Raw genomic sequence first — 19,302 nt, forward strand, 5'->3', positions numbered from 1 at the left:
ATTAGGGATTGTAAGAAGTGCTGGTGTTTTGTCAGAAATGTTAATCTAAGAAACCAGAGCTAAATTCTAAAGCCATAGAGAGCAGATTGATAAAATTAATCTTCCCATTTCCAGTAATGTATGCAAACTAAAATATGGGGCAGAAGAAATTGCTCTAAGTATATTGACCAACAAGGTGTACAAAAAGGTGCCAGATAACTGGGTGGGATTACTATACAGCTTGTTTAGAAAGGTGAGCTATTATGGCATTCCTCAGTCTTGGCAATCTGTTGGTTCATGTGTAGGGAGATGAAGCACATCTCAATTACTGCTTATTAGCAATGCTAGATGCCAGCAGTAAGATCTTTGCTAAATTACAGTATATTATCTAGGTTTCAAACTGGCTTTTGACCAGGTTACTCTAATCTAGACAATCTGGTCACTTTACAATATCTAAAACACAAGCTAGTACGAAGGATGCCCCAGCAATACATCTAGTGTTCATTGACTTCAAAGCAGCGTTTGATACTATAAATCAGGGTCTGCTTTGGAGCAAATTAAATACATTGGGCCTTTCTATTCACCTGGTCTACTCTATTCAAACTCTGTACACTTAAACTGTGGTAAGGATATGGCTAAATCTTTTGGGAGAATATACTGATAAAATTAAGACCAATAATCATAAGTCCTGTCCCCTTTCCCTCATCCTTGTGGGCGTCTCCCAACATGGAACGGTACCGGAAACATTTGGCAGCAAAAGATTGAGCTTAACATTTAAATTTAGTATAGCCTGCAGGGGTGTGGCCTCTGGCGTGGGTACTCGCAGCCGAGGCGCCACCCTCCAGTGCCTCCCCGTCCCTTTTTCCTCACAAACGGTGTCAGACTTGGCAGCCAGCGCTAATACTTTTTCAGATTTCCGCTTGCTCCCAGTTTCGTTTTTTCAATTTTATTTAACTTCCTTTTGGTGCCTTGCCTCCCCGCCGCATGTCGGTTGCAGGAGGATTGACCAGATGTGCCTCATGCGACCACTCGTTCCCCGCCTCGGACCCCCTGCACTCGGTCTTGTGTTAGGGGCCAAGCACCTCTGTCACATAGGTTCGGCTTGCATCGCTCTGTCACAGGGCATTGAAGATTCTGTTGCGGTGGAGGGTGATCTTTCACACTTGGCCTCCGCCCACCTTAAGGACTTCGTCTCATGGACCTCTCGTCAAGACAAGGTGTAGGCCCTTCTGTTCATCACGGCTCCACAGTGCTGCGACTCCTTCCCCGGGTGCCCCATGCATAGGGGTTCCTTGGATTCAGGTTCTGGCTGGCCCGAGGCCATCCAGGCTACCAGCTCCCAAGCTTAGGGGCTCAGGGGCCCTACCAGGCTGTCCTCGGAAGGGCGATCAAGTTTGTCCTCTTCTTTACCCCCTAGGGGTATGGGATTGCGTGCCAACTCCAAGAGTCTGTCCTCGGCTTGATAAAGCATGGCTAAAAGCACAGGTGCTGAGGGCGTCCAGCCTACCGGAGCTTGCTCTCAGGTAGTGTAAGGAAGGCATGGTATCAAGAGTAAGACTGACACAAGTGACCACAGTTCAAGGGTGTTTATTGAACTTCAAATAAGGGGGTGATAGATGCCTATCTAATCCTAAATCTACAGATCGGAGCAAGATATAATCGACTAATAATGCAGGCTCTTCAAAATAAAAAGGGCCCATACTAAAAAAAACTATTGCCAATCCTTACCTCTAAATACAAATGGTGTGAGGTAGTGTTTATCAAAAAAAAGTGTTCACAAAAATGATAGGTCAGGATGTTCAGGCCGTTGGCCTCCCTGCCCCACGTTTTCAGCACGTGATAAGGCAGTTCACTCGAGCCTAGCACACACACTGGCTTCTTCGGCACGTGGATACAGTTACAAACTCTTACGTCCCGTCCCCTTTCCTCCATATTGCATGGGCGTCCCTTCCAAGGGACGGGAGACGGAACCTTTTTCACCAGAAAAAACGTTCTTCCCCTTTAAATTTAGAGGCACGCAGGGGTGCGGCCCTGGGAGCTTGCGCTGCCTTGACTCCGCCCTCTGGCACCACACCTTCAGTCCCCTTCTGCGCGTCAATGGGAACAGGCTGAATTCACCAGCGCTCCTAGGTTTGGCTTCGGCCATGTAATTCCACGCGTGGATAATTCTTATGTCTTTTTTGTATTTTTATCATTTAGGTACTCTGTCCTCATGCGTCCCCCTCCTCCCCGGCGCATGTCAAATTCTATAGGGTTCAGCAGGTGTCCATCCTGCGACGGGCTCTTCTTGACTAAAGACCCCCATGGACGCTGCTTACAGTTCCTTGGCCCAGACCATGGCTGGCAAGCTTGAACTGTGTGCGACACGCTTTCCTCGAGGTCTCTGAAGAACAGACTAGCAAGGAGGAGGGAGCTCTACCAGAGATCACCTCCAAAGGACCACTTGGTCTGTCATCGATCCAAGCCCAAGGTAGGGCCGCTCTTCTCCAGTGCACCCTGCAAGGGAGACTCCTTCCCAAGGATTTGCCCACGTGGGAGGGACTGCCCAGGGATTTGCCGACGAGGGAGTGACTGCCCAGGTCCTGGTACCAGCACAAGTACCGAGGCTGTATCAGCTACTGGCCGAGGGATCCGTAGATCCTCCTGGTGACAGTGCTGATGGACCGCAAGGTTCTTTTACCGGGTCTTCACCAGAGGGGCTATGCCCTAGTACTGGCAACATGTCATGGGGGGCGCCTATACAAAGTTCTACTGGCAGATCCGCTGAGGGTGAAATGCTCACTGGGCCCGAGGCCCGGGCCGGAGGAACTGGTTAGGCCCCATGAGCCACACTCGGGAGTCGGGGGCGGGGCCCACTTACTTGGCAGCCATTGGGGCTTACAGAAACGGGGAGGAGGAGATTTTTTCCTACTCCAACCCGATTGTCAAACATTTCACAGGCCTCGCCAGACTCTACCCGCCCATCAAGAGGCCACACCCCATGGGGGACCTCCACATAGTTCTGGGTGCCCTGGCGCACAAACCATTTGAACCAATGGCTTCCGCGGTACAGAACCTTTTCGATGCAGGACCTCTTCGATTTCACAATTCCTTTTTACATTTGCTACCTCAGTTGGATACCTAATGGAGACCTTCGAATGAGATCCCGTGGTGACGAACCCCTCTGCTCCGAGTGCGCTTTTCGCGCTCCGCCTTTTATCCTTTGGGGGTGGGGGTTGGGGGGGGGGGGGGAGTGTGCTGGAAGTCGGGTGTGCATAATTATCAGTAATTGATTGACCATTGTGTTGGGACATGTCGGGTATACGGCTCGGGTGTTAGTCAGTTTTCTTTCACAGTGAGTGGTCTGTGAGAAATTGTGCCGATAAAGAGGGTTCGGGGGGAGGGGTTGAGCACCTAAGTATCGTACCTGGTAGGGGGAAAAGGTGTTGTAGGGAAGGGGATACTGCGTCTCACCATCCAGTGTCCCACTCCCTGAAGACCCCTCATCCAGGTGATCCTCCCGCACTGGTCCACCCCCAGGAACTGGATCCAAAAGCAATGGCCGTGTCCTGGATGACTGATCCCCTGGGACACCATCGGGTGTCTCAGTAGTGAGTCAGGGCGTTAAAACTTATGTGCAGCCGGCTGAGGGCTTAGTACCTACCAGTGATCTGAGGTCAATGCTTCCGCTTTGGGTGCAGGACCCAAGCCTCCTGTGACTCGAGGCTCAAAATGGTAAAGGCGCGTGGCAGAGCCACCAGGCCAGCAGCCATCTTGGATCCAACTCTCGTTCTGCCCGTGCTTTCACACATTGAATGGGCTTTGCATGATGATCCCAGTCCCCTTACCTCTAGAATCGGCAGTGGATTGTACGGTACAGTCATCTGGTCCCCTTCAGATAAATCTACCCATCCGGCTACACGCCTGTGTTTTCACCAGGTGCAGAGGCACAGTGCTTCGGAAGGCCAGGCCCCTAGGAACGCAGCAGTTAGCGAGGACCGCTTCTTTAAGCCCTTCCTTTTACTCATGTGTTCGCCTCAGATGAAGGGGCTCCTGAAGGATATAGTGAAGGTCATCCCACAGGTGGTCCTCCCCAGCCTCTCCTGAGTAATTCTCCTCTTCCTCCAGCGCCGTCTGTTCCTGTGCCGGTCCCTACCCTGGTCTAGGCCCTGCCGGTTGTTCAGACCCCTTCCACCTCCTGTGCCACCCACGCCTACCCCCTCCGCAGCCGTTGGACCTGTCTTCGGCACTGGACTTCAGGGGTTTGGGGGGGAGAGAAAGACGACCCCATCGGCACAGGACCTCCAGTGTTTGGTCTCCCACATCGACACAGCCAGCAGAGAGCTGTGCCTTGGTGTCGAGATGAGCAGGACGGCGTTGGTGTTGAGCTCACATGCAGGAGTGGATCCTGGATCTGCCCTTAGATGGCGTGGACGTTTTTCATTCATCAACCAATTAAGAGTTGACAAAACACCTCCACGTCCTTGGCCATCCTGACAAAACCTGGACAGAAATCCTTCCCAGGGCAGGAGCGAGTGCAAATCCTGCGCTTTCTCCAGTGTCGAGGGGTTTCGGGACTGCGGTACAAGGAGGCCTGACTGGTCGCCCAGCGACAACGGGAGGAAGCAACAGAAGACTTTGCACAGATTTTTCTGCTCCCCCCCCCCCCCCTCAGACCCTGCCTCGGATGCCAAGAAACAGTGACATCCAGGTTGGGGAACACAACTTGCCTGTGAGGGGCTGTTTGATTTGTTTCCAGGACACATGGATGCCTCTTTTGAGCACCCTATAGAATCCGATCTGTCATCTACAGTCTTCCTCTTGCTTTCCCTCTACCATACTCTCCTCTTTGTAAGACCGTCTCTTTTACGGGAGGTCCTTTCGCTCTTGGAGATGCAGGCGATAGAACTGGTTCCTCTTTCAGACAGGAGTTCCCAGTACTATTTCAGGATTTTGGCGGTACCCAAGAGCAACCAGGCTGACCTCAGGGTTGTCCCGGACCTGTCCTTTCTAATTGTCTTTCCCGCTGGAACGCTTCAAGGGGATTACTCCCGCACGCGTAGCCGAGTCTCTTTGTGCAGGGGACTGGATGTGTTCCTTGGACCTCAAGGACGTGTACTTGCATGTACCTGTCTACCAATCGGAAGGTCACGATTGTCGTACCATTTTTAGTACCAGGTGCTGCCCTTCTGCCTGAATTGGGCCCCTTGTGTCATCATAAAGTTGATGAATGCAGTGACGGGCATACTCTGCTTGGAGGGCTATCTGTACCCTTATTTGGACGTCTGGGTGGTGAGGGTGGGGGGGGGGGGGGGTCACCCGACGGGGTTGTTGCACTCTTGCCAGAGATCCTTCATCAGCTGGGGTTCTCGCTTAACCACAGGAAGTCAGTTTTGCCCAGCTCAGGATCTGGTCTTCCTGGAGGTGCGTTGGGACACTGTGGTTCAGCATGTCGCCTACGCTCGAAGCTCCTGTCCCTCTGCGGGGTGTTGGGGGCACTTTCTGGCCAACTCGACAACCTCAGCATGGCGGTTCCAACATTTTCTGGGCAGGATGGCTTCATGCCTGCTAACTGTACAGCACGCCCGCCTCAAGGTGAGGCAACAGGATCCAAATACCACTGCTCCTGCTGCCCAATCTTCTCTGATGGATGGCAATGTTTCAGTGGGAGCCCCCTTCAACCGACCAGAGTCTACCCTGCTTGTGACTAAGGATTCCTCTTTCGGGCTGTGGGGGCTACTCTGGAGGGTTACGCGATTCATGGAGCATGGTCCTGGACAGAAGCCTGCCTGCATATGTCTGCTCGAGCTCCGGGCAGTAGGCCTGGCCCGCAAATTTTTTTTTATTTTTTGCCCCCTTATCGGGGACGGGTCTGGATTGGACTGACCAGTCTACTAAGATGTATTACCTAAATAAGTAAAATGGGACCCCAACACCCCCCACCCCTCTCGTCTGCGAAGGGGCGGTATTGATCTGGGAATGGGCCCGACTGGGGGGGGGTTCGGATTTCAGCAGTCACCTCCCGGGATACAGCAATGCAGAAGCAGACCAGCTGAGCCGCTTGGGGTTAAACACCTACAAGTGAGTGTTGCACACTGACTCCTTGTTGCCCCTGTTCCAGACCTGGATTTGTTTGCATACCCTTTGAATTAAAGTACAAGTAATAAGTTAGAACTGTCAATAGTGTCATTTTCTGTAACAATTGTAAGCGTAAGCAACTACCATTTAAGCATTTACCTATGTAAAGTATTGTGAATAATTCCGGTGTGTAGTAGTCTAAGAGTATTTACTTACCTGCCTTGTGTATATACAATAAATATATGTTATTATAACTTTCGGTGTATAAGAGCTTCTTTGCACTATTGTATTGACTGGGTTCAGTGTACTTGCCTAAAGCTTCCATCCTCCTCCTAAGGTAAACCTGGCTGCTATTACATTCAAAATGTCTGCTATCCGGCAGAAAATCCGGCACTGCCGACTTATGTTCACTGCACAGGTGCCCCCACTCTGCCACCACCAGGTTGGTCCACCTTTACAGGTTTTTTCAGAGCATTGTCGTCTTTTCGGCTGCGCTTGCCCTTAAATCTGCCTCTCCAGCAGACCACCTTCCAGTTACTATCTTGAAGGATAGTTGCCCTTGCATTTCGCACCTCCTGTTGGCTGCTGTCAATTCCTCCTTTACGCCAGCTCACATTCCTCGCTCTCAAGCATGCTCTTATCCTTCTAGAAAACCTAATCTTGATTCTTCCATTCTTGAACTTGTGACAATTTCCCTTCACACGTTCTCTATGAAGCTCTTGAAAGCTTTGGTGACCCTGCTCCTCTGCTCTCATATTGAGGATTCTGGGTGTCTCGACCCCCTTCCAGTACGGATTTCGGGCCTGCCAGGGAACTGAATTGGCCCTGGTGGCAGTGGTTGATCTGGCACAGATCGTGGACCAGGGTAGCACTGCTGCCCTGATCCTGCTGGATCGCTCTGCCCTGTTTGACACTGTGGACCACGACATCCTGTTGCAGAGATTGTACTCTGCTGGTTTCTAGGGCCGTGTCTTGGAATGATGCTACATTTCGTACTGATCGATCAGTCTTACTCTTCCTCCTTTTACTTCTGCTGCTAAACCCCTCTTGTGTGGTGTTCCCTAGGGTTCTGCTCTTTCTCCTCTTTAATCTATATATTCAGCCTCTCGTTCACCTGATTAACTCTTGGTTTCGGCGTTAATCGTATGCTGACTCTCACGTTTTGGTTCAACTTGACTTGTCTCTTGCGGCCTCTGCCGAGTGCTGCCATTCCTGCCTCTTGGCGATCCATCTCTGGATGGGCAAGAACTGACTTTGCCTTAATGATGAGAAAACTGAGGTGCTGGTCGTTTGATCTTCTGTTGTGCTGCAGTTGGTTTTCAGCCTTCTGGCCTATGGATCTTGATCCTCCACCTGCCACCGCTTCTGTCGCTTAAAGTTTGGGTGTTAAGCTTTCTGACTCTTTATCTATGCAGAACCAGATTAGTGCAGTTTGTCAATCGGCAAACTTTGAACTGCAGAAAGTATTGCCCTATCTGCCCAGTCATCTTCATTCACTGGTCGTGTCCTGCTCACGTCCGGTTTGTTAGACTACTTCATTGCGCATCTGGCTCAGCCGGCTACTTCATTGCGCATCTGGCTCAGCCGGCTTATCTTCAGCGGCTGCAAATGTTGCAACATTTCTTCAGCCTGTTTAGCAGTGGGGGGCTCCTCGGTTCTGCTTGACTTCTCTGTTCTCATTCCTTGTGGATTTAAAACTTCCTCCAGCCTTTTGCCTTTCTTTAAAAGTGTTTTTCTCAGCGACTCGTGTTAAGATGAGCACTAGTCCTGTGGTGTTCCACCCCATTTGCTTCCTCAGCATGCAAGAAAGGGGCTTTGGAAATTGGTGGCATTGGTATACCGAATGGTGACTGGCAGTACGGCATGTAGCAAAAAAAGGATAGGGTACTTCTTGCAGTTGGATATTGCCAGTCTTCTGCCTTGCTTTGGGGATTTCAAGTTGGGTGACCCAGAGGGCCGAGACCTCCTTGAGCCAGTGCAGTCTGCTCAGAGGTGATAAATGAAGGATCCTCTTGCCACCCATTTTTACTCACCTGCAGTAGTTGGAGGACCTTAACAAATGGCCACGGCATTGATTCTGGCCCTTTAAGACGAACACACTTAATGCAAAGAAGGTAGCAGGTATTATCTAATGCACATTCTGCGCCCTGCACAGTGACGACTTGCGCAAGGGAATATAAAGTTAACAATCATCCTGTTTCGGCTTGTGTTTCCTGAGAGCATTTACCAGAGCGGTTCAGATGTGGCTCAGCTACTGAAAATGCACACAACCGTGCATGCATTTTGAGACATGCTGCAGTGCCAAGATGGCGAGCCAGCTCTTTAACGGCACAATCCAGCCTCTGCTTACCCTATTAAAAACAAGCATGTGCAACACTTGAAGCCCAATGGCTTTTCAAAACCAACCTTTTGCAGAACAGATCTAGTGTTGCATGCTTGAAGTTCCTTATCCTCATTCTGACCTCTGGGGAGGAGCTAACTGGCTTAAATATTAGGGAAAGCGCCTGTGTGCTTGTTTGGCGGAAGTCTACAGAGGACTGTGAAACAAGTTGGCAATTTAGTAGAGGGCTCAGGAAAGGATAAGTGTGGGTATAAACAGGGGACATGTGTCGGTTGTTTATATTTGGGAGTATTTGACTATTTTTAGATGGTAAAAGTGGCTGGTACACTGCTGATCTGTAGAACTGGATGCCCCTGTTCCTTATGGCGATGCACTTCAACCACAAATCCCAATATGGAATGAATGAATGAATTGAATGAATTATTTGTATAGCGCCTATACACAATGTGTTTAAAACGCTTCAAGGAGCGAGGGAACATGGGAGAATACAATTACATTCTTACAAGCCCCTGAAACAATTTATAATGTGAAAAATAACATCAGCCTTGCGATATTTCAGATAGTGCAAGAAACAATTAAGGAGGAAAGGATGTTACAAAACCAGCAGTAACATTACTATGCCTGACAACAATTGATGTAGTGCATGAATAACAAGAGAGGGGGAGAGGAAGAGGGGGGGGGGGGTGTGTGGAGAGAGGGGGAGAGAGGGGGAGAGAGGGGGAGACGAATAGGTGAGATGATGATTCAGAATAGTGGTGGGGGAGGAGAAGACATGGAGGGAAGGGTGGGGGTCAGACAAGCAGCTATCGGAGGTTATGGGACAAATGATGGGAGTAAGCGCTAATGGACATAAAAAGGGGGAGAGGAGAAGGTGGCTGCAAAAGACAGGCGGCTACGATTACTATGTCTGACGGCAATTGAGGTAGTGCCTGAAATTAACAGGTAGGGGGAAGGTCGGAGGAAGTAGGGGGCAACCAAGACACTATCAGGGGGCATGTTGGGGGTTTTACAGTCACGGGGTGCATGGGGATGGGAGGGGTCACAGGCACACTCACGGAGGGGGGGGGGATTAGGTGGTGGCTGTGCAGCATACCGGGGTAGGCGGGGCCTTTATTGTGGGCCTTCGGTAGTGGTGGCCAGCTCCCACCTCCCGGTTGCTATGATTGGTTTAAGAGTCAAGTGCAACCAATGGGAGGGGGAGCAGGGCCAGGGCATACCAGCAGAAGTAGTGGGGAAATAGTGAGGCCATTTTGGAATGGCTAAAAGTATGAGGCAGGGCTGCAAGATGCCCACAGAATGTAGAAACAAAGGCAGTCCAGAAAACACTTGAACAAAGGATTTCTCGCTGAGCAGCATCAGAACAGCATATTTAAATGCATTTTTTGTCCTTTTCACAATGCGATGTAAACGCGCCAGAGAGCGTTCCATTATTCAGCAAAAGCTTACCCCAAGTGATCTTGAGAGCATGGTGAGGCAGGTGGAAGCCTCAAACAATGTCATCCGGAGAGAGGAACAGGCAGCAGGGTGATGGCAGTTATATGATCGCTAAAGGGGAACACCAGAGCACGTCTTGGGTCCATCAAGCATCGATTTACCTTTCAGTACCGATTACTTTTTTATTAAGAGCATTTTCTGATCATATCAGACATAAAGCACCACATGCTCTGCTACAGTCATTTAAACCATTTCCCTCAACCCCAAATGTTTTTCTTCCACTTGGTTTTTCGTATATCTTATTGACTCTCTATCCACCCCCATCGCCGGTCTTGTCATCTTTACTATGCCGTCTTCTCTATTATACTCTGTTAGGATGTTGTAATTACAATACATATCCGAGCAGATGAGGCCTTGGCTTTGTAAAACCACTACAGTGGTGATAAGGGCAGTATAAAAGTGAATAGCATAAGTTATAGTATCTAAATTATCTATCTCCATTTTAAAATGTGTGCGAGCTGTGGCTAGCAGCCTGTTCCTTGCCTCATTTTCTGGAATCGGCATCCTATAAAACAGTTGAATCGTAGGGTAATCATTCATGATTAAACTGTTCTCTTCCAAGGAAGTTTGAGACCTGCCTCAGTGAAACCTTTGTGGGGCACTGTGATTTTCATGTGGGAGATGGGGGATGAGGGTTTGGGGGCGGGGAGCTGGAGTCTGCCACTTGAGCCACAATGCTAGCCATGGAGGCAATATATGGGCAATTGGTTGGTTTCCTCTTGTCCCTATCCTTGTAGGCATGGACACTACTGTCCCCATAGTGATCTCACTCGCCCAAGTCCCCCCCACCCCCCAATATGTTGGCTTTCAAGGACTCTACTACAAGCTGAGAAATTAGTTGTGAAACTAAAATGTATCGGGAGTCTGGATATCTTGGCTACAATGGCAGAGATCAGAGGTCCATTCTGTTGACTGGAAGGTTGGTGAGCTAGATGCCTAGGGAAACTGTCATTTTTCACAGGTCTAAGCACCTCCCGCTCCAAACTGGTGAGGCTGTGGTAGCGTAAAGGGGAACTGACTTATTACCTCAGCGATTGGACTTAGTACCCCAACAATCGGGCAACTGCACAGCTGTCGCAGAACTCGGCGACCGTGAGGACTCTTAAATACTCGGGGGAGAGAGCCGCCTGGAGTTTAGTCTGCCTAAGCCTGAACCAATTATTGGGCACACGTCCGGTCAGTGCATAGCTGCTGGACCTTACATATTTGTATCGATTCACAATCACTATAGGAGGTTTAAGGGCAGTGAATGTGGCAGGTTTGAAAATTGGGAGTCTGGTGGAGGTGTAGCAAAGGTAAAGTGCAATATGATGAGGTGGAAGAGAGAATGAGCAAAGGGAGGAATGGGAGTAGAGAACGAGGGATAGAGAAGAGAAGACAAAGGAGTGATGCAAGAGCAAGGTGTGTAAGGGCAGTTTAGGAGACACAAGGGTCAGGAGGATGTGCAACATCTAGGGGAGAAAAGGTGGAAGATAATACAGGACTGGAAAAAGTAGAGCATCAGCCACAGGAAAGGGCAAGGAAAGATAGCCTATGCACCTGCCCTTGGGCTCAGTCCATCCTTATCAATTCGTTTTTTTACCCAACCTCATGTAGTCCGTGTTAAGGTATCCTGGGAGTCCTAGTCAGAAACCTTGAGAGCTGAAGGTTGCAAAGACCCACCCTATTAGCTCGACTGGCGGAATCTGGGTGATCTTGCTAAGAGGGTGCATTGGGGATAGTCTCTAAAGGACCAGTGCTTCTGTAAGTGGTCCATCTGAAAATAAGTGAAACCATCATTACACAAGTTATGTTTAGTATTTTTATTTTTTAAAGAACTGATTCAAATAAGTTACTATATTCTTCCTCGTGAAACTATTTCAGTAGGAGTCACTATTTTATAGTTAAACTTTGATGATTATATTAAACTTTACTAGAGGAGCTTTCCTAATGCATCTGAAACTGCATGAAGGGTAATGAACAGAAAGATTGATTAAATGGATGGATATTAAAAACATTAAATACATAGAATTATAAATGTTGTCTGAGCTACTTATGCAATGAGCAATCTGGGATATAAAATGTATAAAGCAGCGTACTGATAAGATGAATGATTTACAAATATGGTTAATATGAGTTTAGCTACGCTGTTTAATCAGCATGTCAATGAATTGTCTACACACAAGTTTACTGAACAATGGGCAGGCCACCCAGTTCAGTTTGCAGGTTTTTCTTTCCTAGAATTTCAAGTAAACTGGACTGGATGGCCCCCTCATACATGGGCACAGGAAAATTAATATTTGCGTTTATAGATGGGTTCGGAAATGCACAATTTGTGTTAATGCTTCCAACTTTAGTTTATGGTAAGTTTAGTTGTGTTCACAGATGGTTCACTTCTAGATTGTAGCTGAGAGTGGCCAAGGATTGTTCAAATATTATATAAGTGTGCTTGTTCAAATAATAAAAGACCCCAACACATTTTTGGGAATACTCTTCTTGCAAGTCTAAAATGTGAATCTTGGGATTGCTACATGATTTTATGAGCGACCAAGTACACAAACAGGTGTGGATCCCAAAGCCAGTTCAAATTGAAGTCTATTAAATATGGCTGTTGGGGTTAACAGACTAGATTTGATGTCGGTAAAACTAATATGGTCTCTTGCAATTTTCTCATCCTATGGGAAATGCCTGTATATAAATGATATCCATATATATCTTTATTTTCCTTTTTTAGCCTGCTTCCTCAGGAGATGACAGAGCAATGTGTTTTACATGTAGTGTATGTCTGGTGTGCTGGGAGCCTACTGATGAGCCTTGGTAAGTAGCAGCATTTATGTTTTGAACTCTGTGCATAGGTAGACCACTTGGGGAACTGAATGTTTTAAGGACAGGAAAATGGGCCACTCATGTTGTGGATGCTTTCAGGCCAGAACATGTAATTGCATACTGCAGCATAAACCAATGCAATACTTGAGATTTAATTCATGAATGGGGGACTTGGTGACGCCATTCCAAGTTCTTTGTTTTGAATGTACTTGATGGTGCTTTCTACTTAGCTGCTTCATTGAATGAGCTGTGGCCACTTTTTTTTTAACCTTAACTACAATTGTCTCTGGTTATTTCTGAGCAGTGCCTTTCTATATCTTGTCCATTTAACACTTTACCCCATCATCCAGTTTTGTAGATCCACAAAAACACATTTTTCTGTTTGGCATTCCATTGTCTATTAGCCTTATTTATATCTTGAATAGGAGTTTGACGTTACTTGAAGGTCTCTAAACGTTCTACCTCTAAATACTTAGTTTAATATTGCATTTTTTTTTTTTTTTTTTTACCGAGTGAAAATGGTCTTCAGGAATGTTATTATGCGACCACCTTCTAACTGTCATTCTTATTGTATTTTTCCTTGCAACCACTACCTTAGCAGTAGCTACTGACATGCTCTACTCTTGTTTTGTTCTCAATAGGGAGTACGGTTGGCATGACATTAAAGTGTTGTGGTACAGATACTGCACATGTGCATTGTCGTGGAGATGCACAAAAGACTAGACTCTAAGGGTTACAGTAGTTTTATTTACACAAACATGATAAGCAGAAATACCAGTAACAACAAGAAGGGCCCCCACACAGGTTGTGATAATGTCTAATCTTGCTGTGGTATAAAAGGTTTCCCAGGGGCTCCTGAAAGCTAGTGGGCCTTTCAATGGTTGTATCAAGTTTCCCAGGATGTTCAAAATTCAGGTACCAATATTGGTGTTTGTGAATTCCTCCCACGTATGCGCTTCTCCACAGGCTTGAGATGTATTCAGGACTGCCCCAGCGCATCCTGCATTTGTCATTTTGCACCTTACTCTTTCAAATCCTGGGCCTTCCACCTTCAGCTACTTCTCTTCTAAGCTCCTTGCCTGGCTCTCGTTCCTCCACAATGCCTCTTCCAGTTGCCTCCTGCCACCCTGGCCTCCTTCCTACTCTTCATTGTGTCCCCTCCTCCAGCTCCTTTTCAAAACGACCTCAAACTCCTTATGTTGACACACCCTCCACAATATAGCCTTCACTACCTAACATTAACCACCTCCTTCTGTTCTCCCCCCCACCCCCTATTAATCCAGCTCCTTTGCAAAGCCCATTTTTCACATTTTTCAAATTCTGGCCACATCCTGCAACAACCCAACTCCCTCAATGAATATCACAGCTTATTCTCAACTGAATTCTCTGCTTGGGCTTGCTTCACTGTGCGGGTCTGCAGTTGTATTGCTAGATTTGGGCATGTCTGTGGTTAGTCATATCCTAGTTTGCTCAGGGAGGCACCTGACCCCCTCGGTCACTGATTTGAGGTTCCCTAATAAGTTGGGGGGCATGGTCTGTAACCATTGTGAACTTTGGCCCAGTCAGATAGTATTTGAATGCCTCTACTACCCACTGAATGGCCAAGCATATCCCATCTCATTTGAAGCTTCATTTCACTCTGGGTTGGTGTTTACTACTGATAATTGGAATGTTTTTGTATCCAAGAACTCACTAGTCGGAATGCCCCCCCAACCCTACTTGACATATATCCTTTTGGAGGCTGAATGGGTCTGTGATGATTGGTATGATCAAGAGGGGAGGATGACGGTCATCACTGCGACAGAAGGCCTTCTCATTACTTTTGGACCTTTAACATTTGGACCCCTTGAGTTCTTTTGCAGGCCTGTAGATGTTTAAGGAATTTCATATGAATTGCTGATAATGCACAATTCCCTCTTGGTTGTAGGGTTGGGAATTTTCTCTTCACTTAAAGTTGGTGTGAAAGAAAATTGGATAGTTGTATTTTGGTAATTTATGGTCTCGGCACAGAACCCTCCGCTTTGGTTGTTCAAAATTGTTTGAGGGTACAATTGTACTTGTGGGCCCATAATCTGCTTGCTCAGGAAGTAAAACTAGCAACGGGTCTCAAAACATTGAACTTCAGTTTGCATTCAGTGATTGTACAGCCTCTTGTGGCCCCTCTCAGGTTAATTTCTGTTGACTTGTATTTAAAAAAAAATGTATTGCTTTTCTTTGTCTGTTTTTGTTTCTCTTAAGTTGCAGTGTGATCAATTATGACTCGGATTATGGAGAAGTCTCAGAAATGTGCTAATTCCCTTCTACCTTAGACCATCAGCACTTTCGCAGGACTCTAGGATTTTTTTATTTGTAACCTGGAGAGAGTGAAACCCTTTTTCCCACTTGTGTTTTTTTTCTGTGATTTGGGGCTTTCTTTTGGTTGTGGAGTCTGACAAACTCCGTAGGCTGCATCTTTTTACATTTTGGCACACAGCACCTTCAGTGGAGTGGCCAGGGAAGTCTTCAGATTTCCCCAAGGTTTAAGTACCGTCTCTTGGATAACTACTGTTTCCAAGAGCAGTGAAGTGAAATTGACTTTACTTGCATGTGTAATTTTCTAGACCCTGCACACACTATCTTACAATAGGGTGCACTTAGTATCCCCTTTGTCTAGTTTCTTATGTAACATCTTTGTTACCCTTTCTACTATTAATGGCTGGTGGCAGTGGTTTACTTTTAACTACCGTTGTGTTTTTTTTACTGCCGACTGTGTTCGCAGCTGCAGTAAGGCACCAATGGGTGCCCATTTTGTCAAAATGGCCCTGGTCTTCTTTTTTTGCTATTTCTTGAAGGAAATGTCCTTGAGATTTACTCTGCGTGCCAAACCAGGTTAGGTCCCTTTGTCCGTTTTGTCTTTGGCGGGATTCACGCATGAAGCCTGCCTCTGGCTCCAGAGTGTCTGGCGGGGGCAGGAAGTGAGGGAGGTGCCTGAAACTCCCTGTGCTTAATCACCTTGGTTACAGGAATGCACCCAAGGGTGATTGGCCGGCTGGCTCTCATTGGAGGACAGCCACCCTGCTGTGATAGATAGCTAGGCCGGAATGAATGGGAGAAACCTGCATAAAAGGCAAGGCTTTTTGGCTTGGAAGGCAGAGTCGACCACTGGATGAAGGAATCCGAAGAACAACTTGGGAAGAGACGCTTGCTGCAACTCCTGGGCTGTTTTGCCCGGTGAAGCCCTGGTGCTGTGCTGAAGCTCGGAATTCACCTAGACTAGAGAAGCCCTGCAAGGAAGACTTCTCCCCTTGGGTTGGTGGGACCAACAACCCCAAAGTGAACTTGTCTGGACATCCTCTCGAAGCTTCCTGTACTACTACTGCTGCTGCTGGAGCCGAAGTGCCAGGGAGAGGAACGCCAGATTGGGTGCATCACTTTTGTCGGACCCGAGCTCCGGGAAGATACTCCGGACTCCCAGGAAGCAGGACTGACCAAGCCTGAACCACCTCAACAGAGTGCTGGACCCCAGATGCAAGGAAAGTCCATAGTGGTAGCCGAGAACAGCAGTGCTATTTGCTGAGGCGAGGAGCTGAAACCGCAAAGTGCTGCTGAATTGAAGTTTGCCATTTGCTGGTGACCGTCCCATTGCATTGCAGGAGTCCCCAGGAGTCCTCCCTCTTGTCCCCATGACTGAGGCACAGGAAAAAACAGGATCTGCAGAGCTCTACAGGAACAGAAGCCAGCTGGAATAATTTCTTCTAACCAAAGGTACTGTAAAACTAATGGGATTTACCTCTTCTGTAGCCTTACTTGTTCTCAGTTGAGACTTGTCTTGGTTGCTTTTTGCAGCTTTTGCACCTCACTAGCCTCCCAGCTTGTGGCCCTTCATTGATTCTTCTTTTTCTACAAAGACTTCTAAAACATTATGTAAGACTTATACTCACCTGCAAGAAGTGCTTCAGCTCACCTAGACTTTTGATAACTTAAACATTGGCTGGCCTGGCTCCCTGAAAGACTTCTTACCTCTGACTTTGCTTTAGTTTTCCTCCAGGAAAGGTTTAATTTACTTTGCATTGGAGGGTTAAAGTATTTGCCTGCTTCAGAATATTTGTGTAACCATTGTTTTATTCTTGAACCCTTTTCTTTGACACCCATCTTAGTATTGCTCTAAATGTACCAGTGATATATTAATGTCCAGTGTCCTAGGTATTAGTCTCCTCAGGGTGTGGGAATAATCTGTTTGCCATCCCAAATGGGTACTTGTTGATTTAGAGAAACTAAGTGTGTATTTCGGCCTTCATAACTAGGCTCCACTCAGTGCCTCAACTTTGTGTTATCAGTTCTGTAGACTTTGAATACGTGGAGCCTCTACATGTTACCAACCCTAATGTTTCTGCAGTGCAAATTCTTAGCTACAGCTCAACTGATGCGAAGCCTCAAAACCTATTGGTTGTAGACATTGATGCCGACCCTGAAATGGAAGATCTCAGTTGCCCACGTAATGTGGTCTCTTCATCGGAAAAATCTCCCCCGACTGCAGATCTCCCTAAGGCGGATAAAGTTCAGATGGCGGACGTACAGAAAGTTCTAAGTTGGCTGGCTGAATCCCTCCCTCTAATCATAAATAATGAGACCATACCATTGCCTCATGGAATTGCAGAGGTTTTAATCATTTGCTATCTTCGCAAGGATCAGCAGATACCTATCCAGACCACTTGTGCATTTGCTTACAGGAAACAGGGCTGGTCGCTCTGGTGATCCTTGATGGATATACATTATATCAGTCTTTTGCCAAGAAAGGCCCCAGGGGGAGACCATTCAAAGGGTTGATTGTGAGTGTCGGGCACTCTCTCCAATCTCGCTGAATTAATACCAGCCAACCTGATAACATCTTAGCTGTGGAAATTGTAGTCCCTTATGAAGACCCCTCTGAAAGAATTCTACTCATAACCTTATACAACCCTCCAGGAGCTGTGTGCAGAGAATCATTACAAGAGGCTGCCCATGAGCAATTTAGCGAATGGACCACAATACCGGGGAATAATTGTTATATTCACAGGCGATTTTAACTGCCACATAAAGGGCTCGAAAGGCACTACGCTCAATCCCCTATTACATCCCAAGGGGCGTATGCTTCACAACACAGAAGATTCTGAAGGCTTAAATTGGCTACACTTTTTCTCTGATTGGGACTAAGTCACTTTGCGTTCTCCCATTAATGAGTTCTATCACTTGGCGTAACGCCTCTGTAAATAGTACCCTGGATTATATATTTGTCAGTCCGAATATAGCAAGTAGAATTAAAGACATGAAGATCACCTCGAACAACTGGAGCGATCACAGCCTTCTAATCTTGTCTTTAGCAGCTGAGTGGCCAAGCCCCAGCTCTATGGGTAACTTGACTAATCAAGCTGGCACCTTTATACGTTGGCACCCATAAAATATTGAAAATGTGGCTCGTTCAACTCATGCTCTCTTGCTCTACGATATCCAAGCCTTCACCAAATTTACTGCTAACGATATTGAATCATGGATTGCGGCCTTTTCGTCATCACATGCCACTACAATTTCTGGCATGATGGTCCAAGATGGAAGAAAGACCATACCCTTTGATAAAACCATCCGTGACGCCAAACGAGCACTAAGGGTCTCTATTCGAAAAGCAAGAACTGCTACAGTCACACCTGAATCCTTTGTAGCTCAGCGTAGAACCCTCAAGAACAAATATCGTGCCTGGATCAAGACCAATAGAAGAGCAGAGAAGTTAAGTCGCTGGCAAAAATGGTACAAGTTGTATGCTCCAAAAATACAAGAAAAATCTGGGGTGTACTAAATGAAATGAGGGGCCCTACTCAGCACACCATGGTTAACCCGATAGGTCTGAATTTTTGTCTTCACGCAATGTTACATCAGTCCAGCACGGCAGCCGCAAATTGGTCCCGACGGAGAAACCCTTCATAGTGACCAACGAACAACTTCTCGCCAAAATTAAATCATTAAAATCATCTAGAGCGCCAGGACCCAACGGCCTAGCCAATGTCGTATAGAAAAGCAATCCCGATTTCTGTGCCAGCCTGCTTAAAATCCAATTTGACAACATACTGGAAACTGGTAATATACCGAGTTCATGGCATACTTCCATACTGATTCCAGTCTTCAAGAGAGGAAACGGACTTGAACCAGGAAACTACAGACTACTGTCCATGTTAGACTGTACAGGGAAGTTATTTGCATCAATGCTTCTAGACAAACTGGAGACATGGGCAGATCTGGAATATTTAATCCATTTCAAAGCGGATTCAGGAAAGGCTATACAACCACCGTGAACCTGATGATCCTAGATTTACTAAGGACTGGAGCTAAGACCAGTGGGAAACCTCCTTTATACGCCCTCTGACTTTCGAGTGGCTTTTGACACAGTCCCCCGTGATAAACTCTAGTCAAAATTGAAACTACTGGGTTGTCCTGAAGAACTCCTCTATCACCTAGAGCCTTACATTGAAACACCACGGCTAAACTCAAGCTGGATTCCCAAGGCCATATGACCGCTCCAGTTCCACAGAATTGCGGAGTGAAACAAGGCTTTGACAGCTCCTTTCCTATATAATGTGTTCACGTACGATCTTCCCCTAGCGGTATCTGCAGTACAC

At 47.1% G+C, this 19,302-nt stretch overlaps 1 protein-coding gene across 5 annotated transcripts in view; it reads left to right on the plus strand.

Moving 5' to 3' along the window:
- BIRC6 (baculoviral IAP repeat containing 6) overlaps nucleotides 1-19,302 on the plus strand; it is a 3,097,233-nt gene that overhangs the window by 119,649 nt on the left and 2,958,282 nt on the right. For all 5 annotated transcript variants that reach the window (XR_011268132.1, XM_069607902.1, XM_069607904.1 and 2 more), the window contains exon 6: nucleotides 12,585-12,667. Coding sequence is in view for 4 of the 5 variants with exons in the window: in XM_069607902.1 (XP_069464003.1) it covers nucleotides 12,585-12,667 (83 nt within the window). In the remaining variant the exon portion in view is untranslated. The remainder of the gene's footprint in view (nucleotides 1-12,584; nucleotides 12,668-19,302) is intronic.

The sequence above is a fragment of the Ambystoma mexicanum genome, chromosome 4q (genome assembly GCF_040938575.1).
Source record: "Ambystoma mexicanum isolate Mex_15411 chromosome 4q, UKY_AmexF1_1, whole genome shotgun sequence".
Taxonomy (NCBI): Eukaryota; Metazoa; Chordata; class Amphibia; order Caudata; family Ambystomatidae; genus Ambystoma; species Ambystoma mexicanum.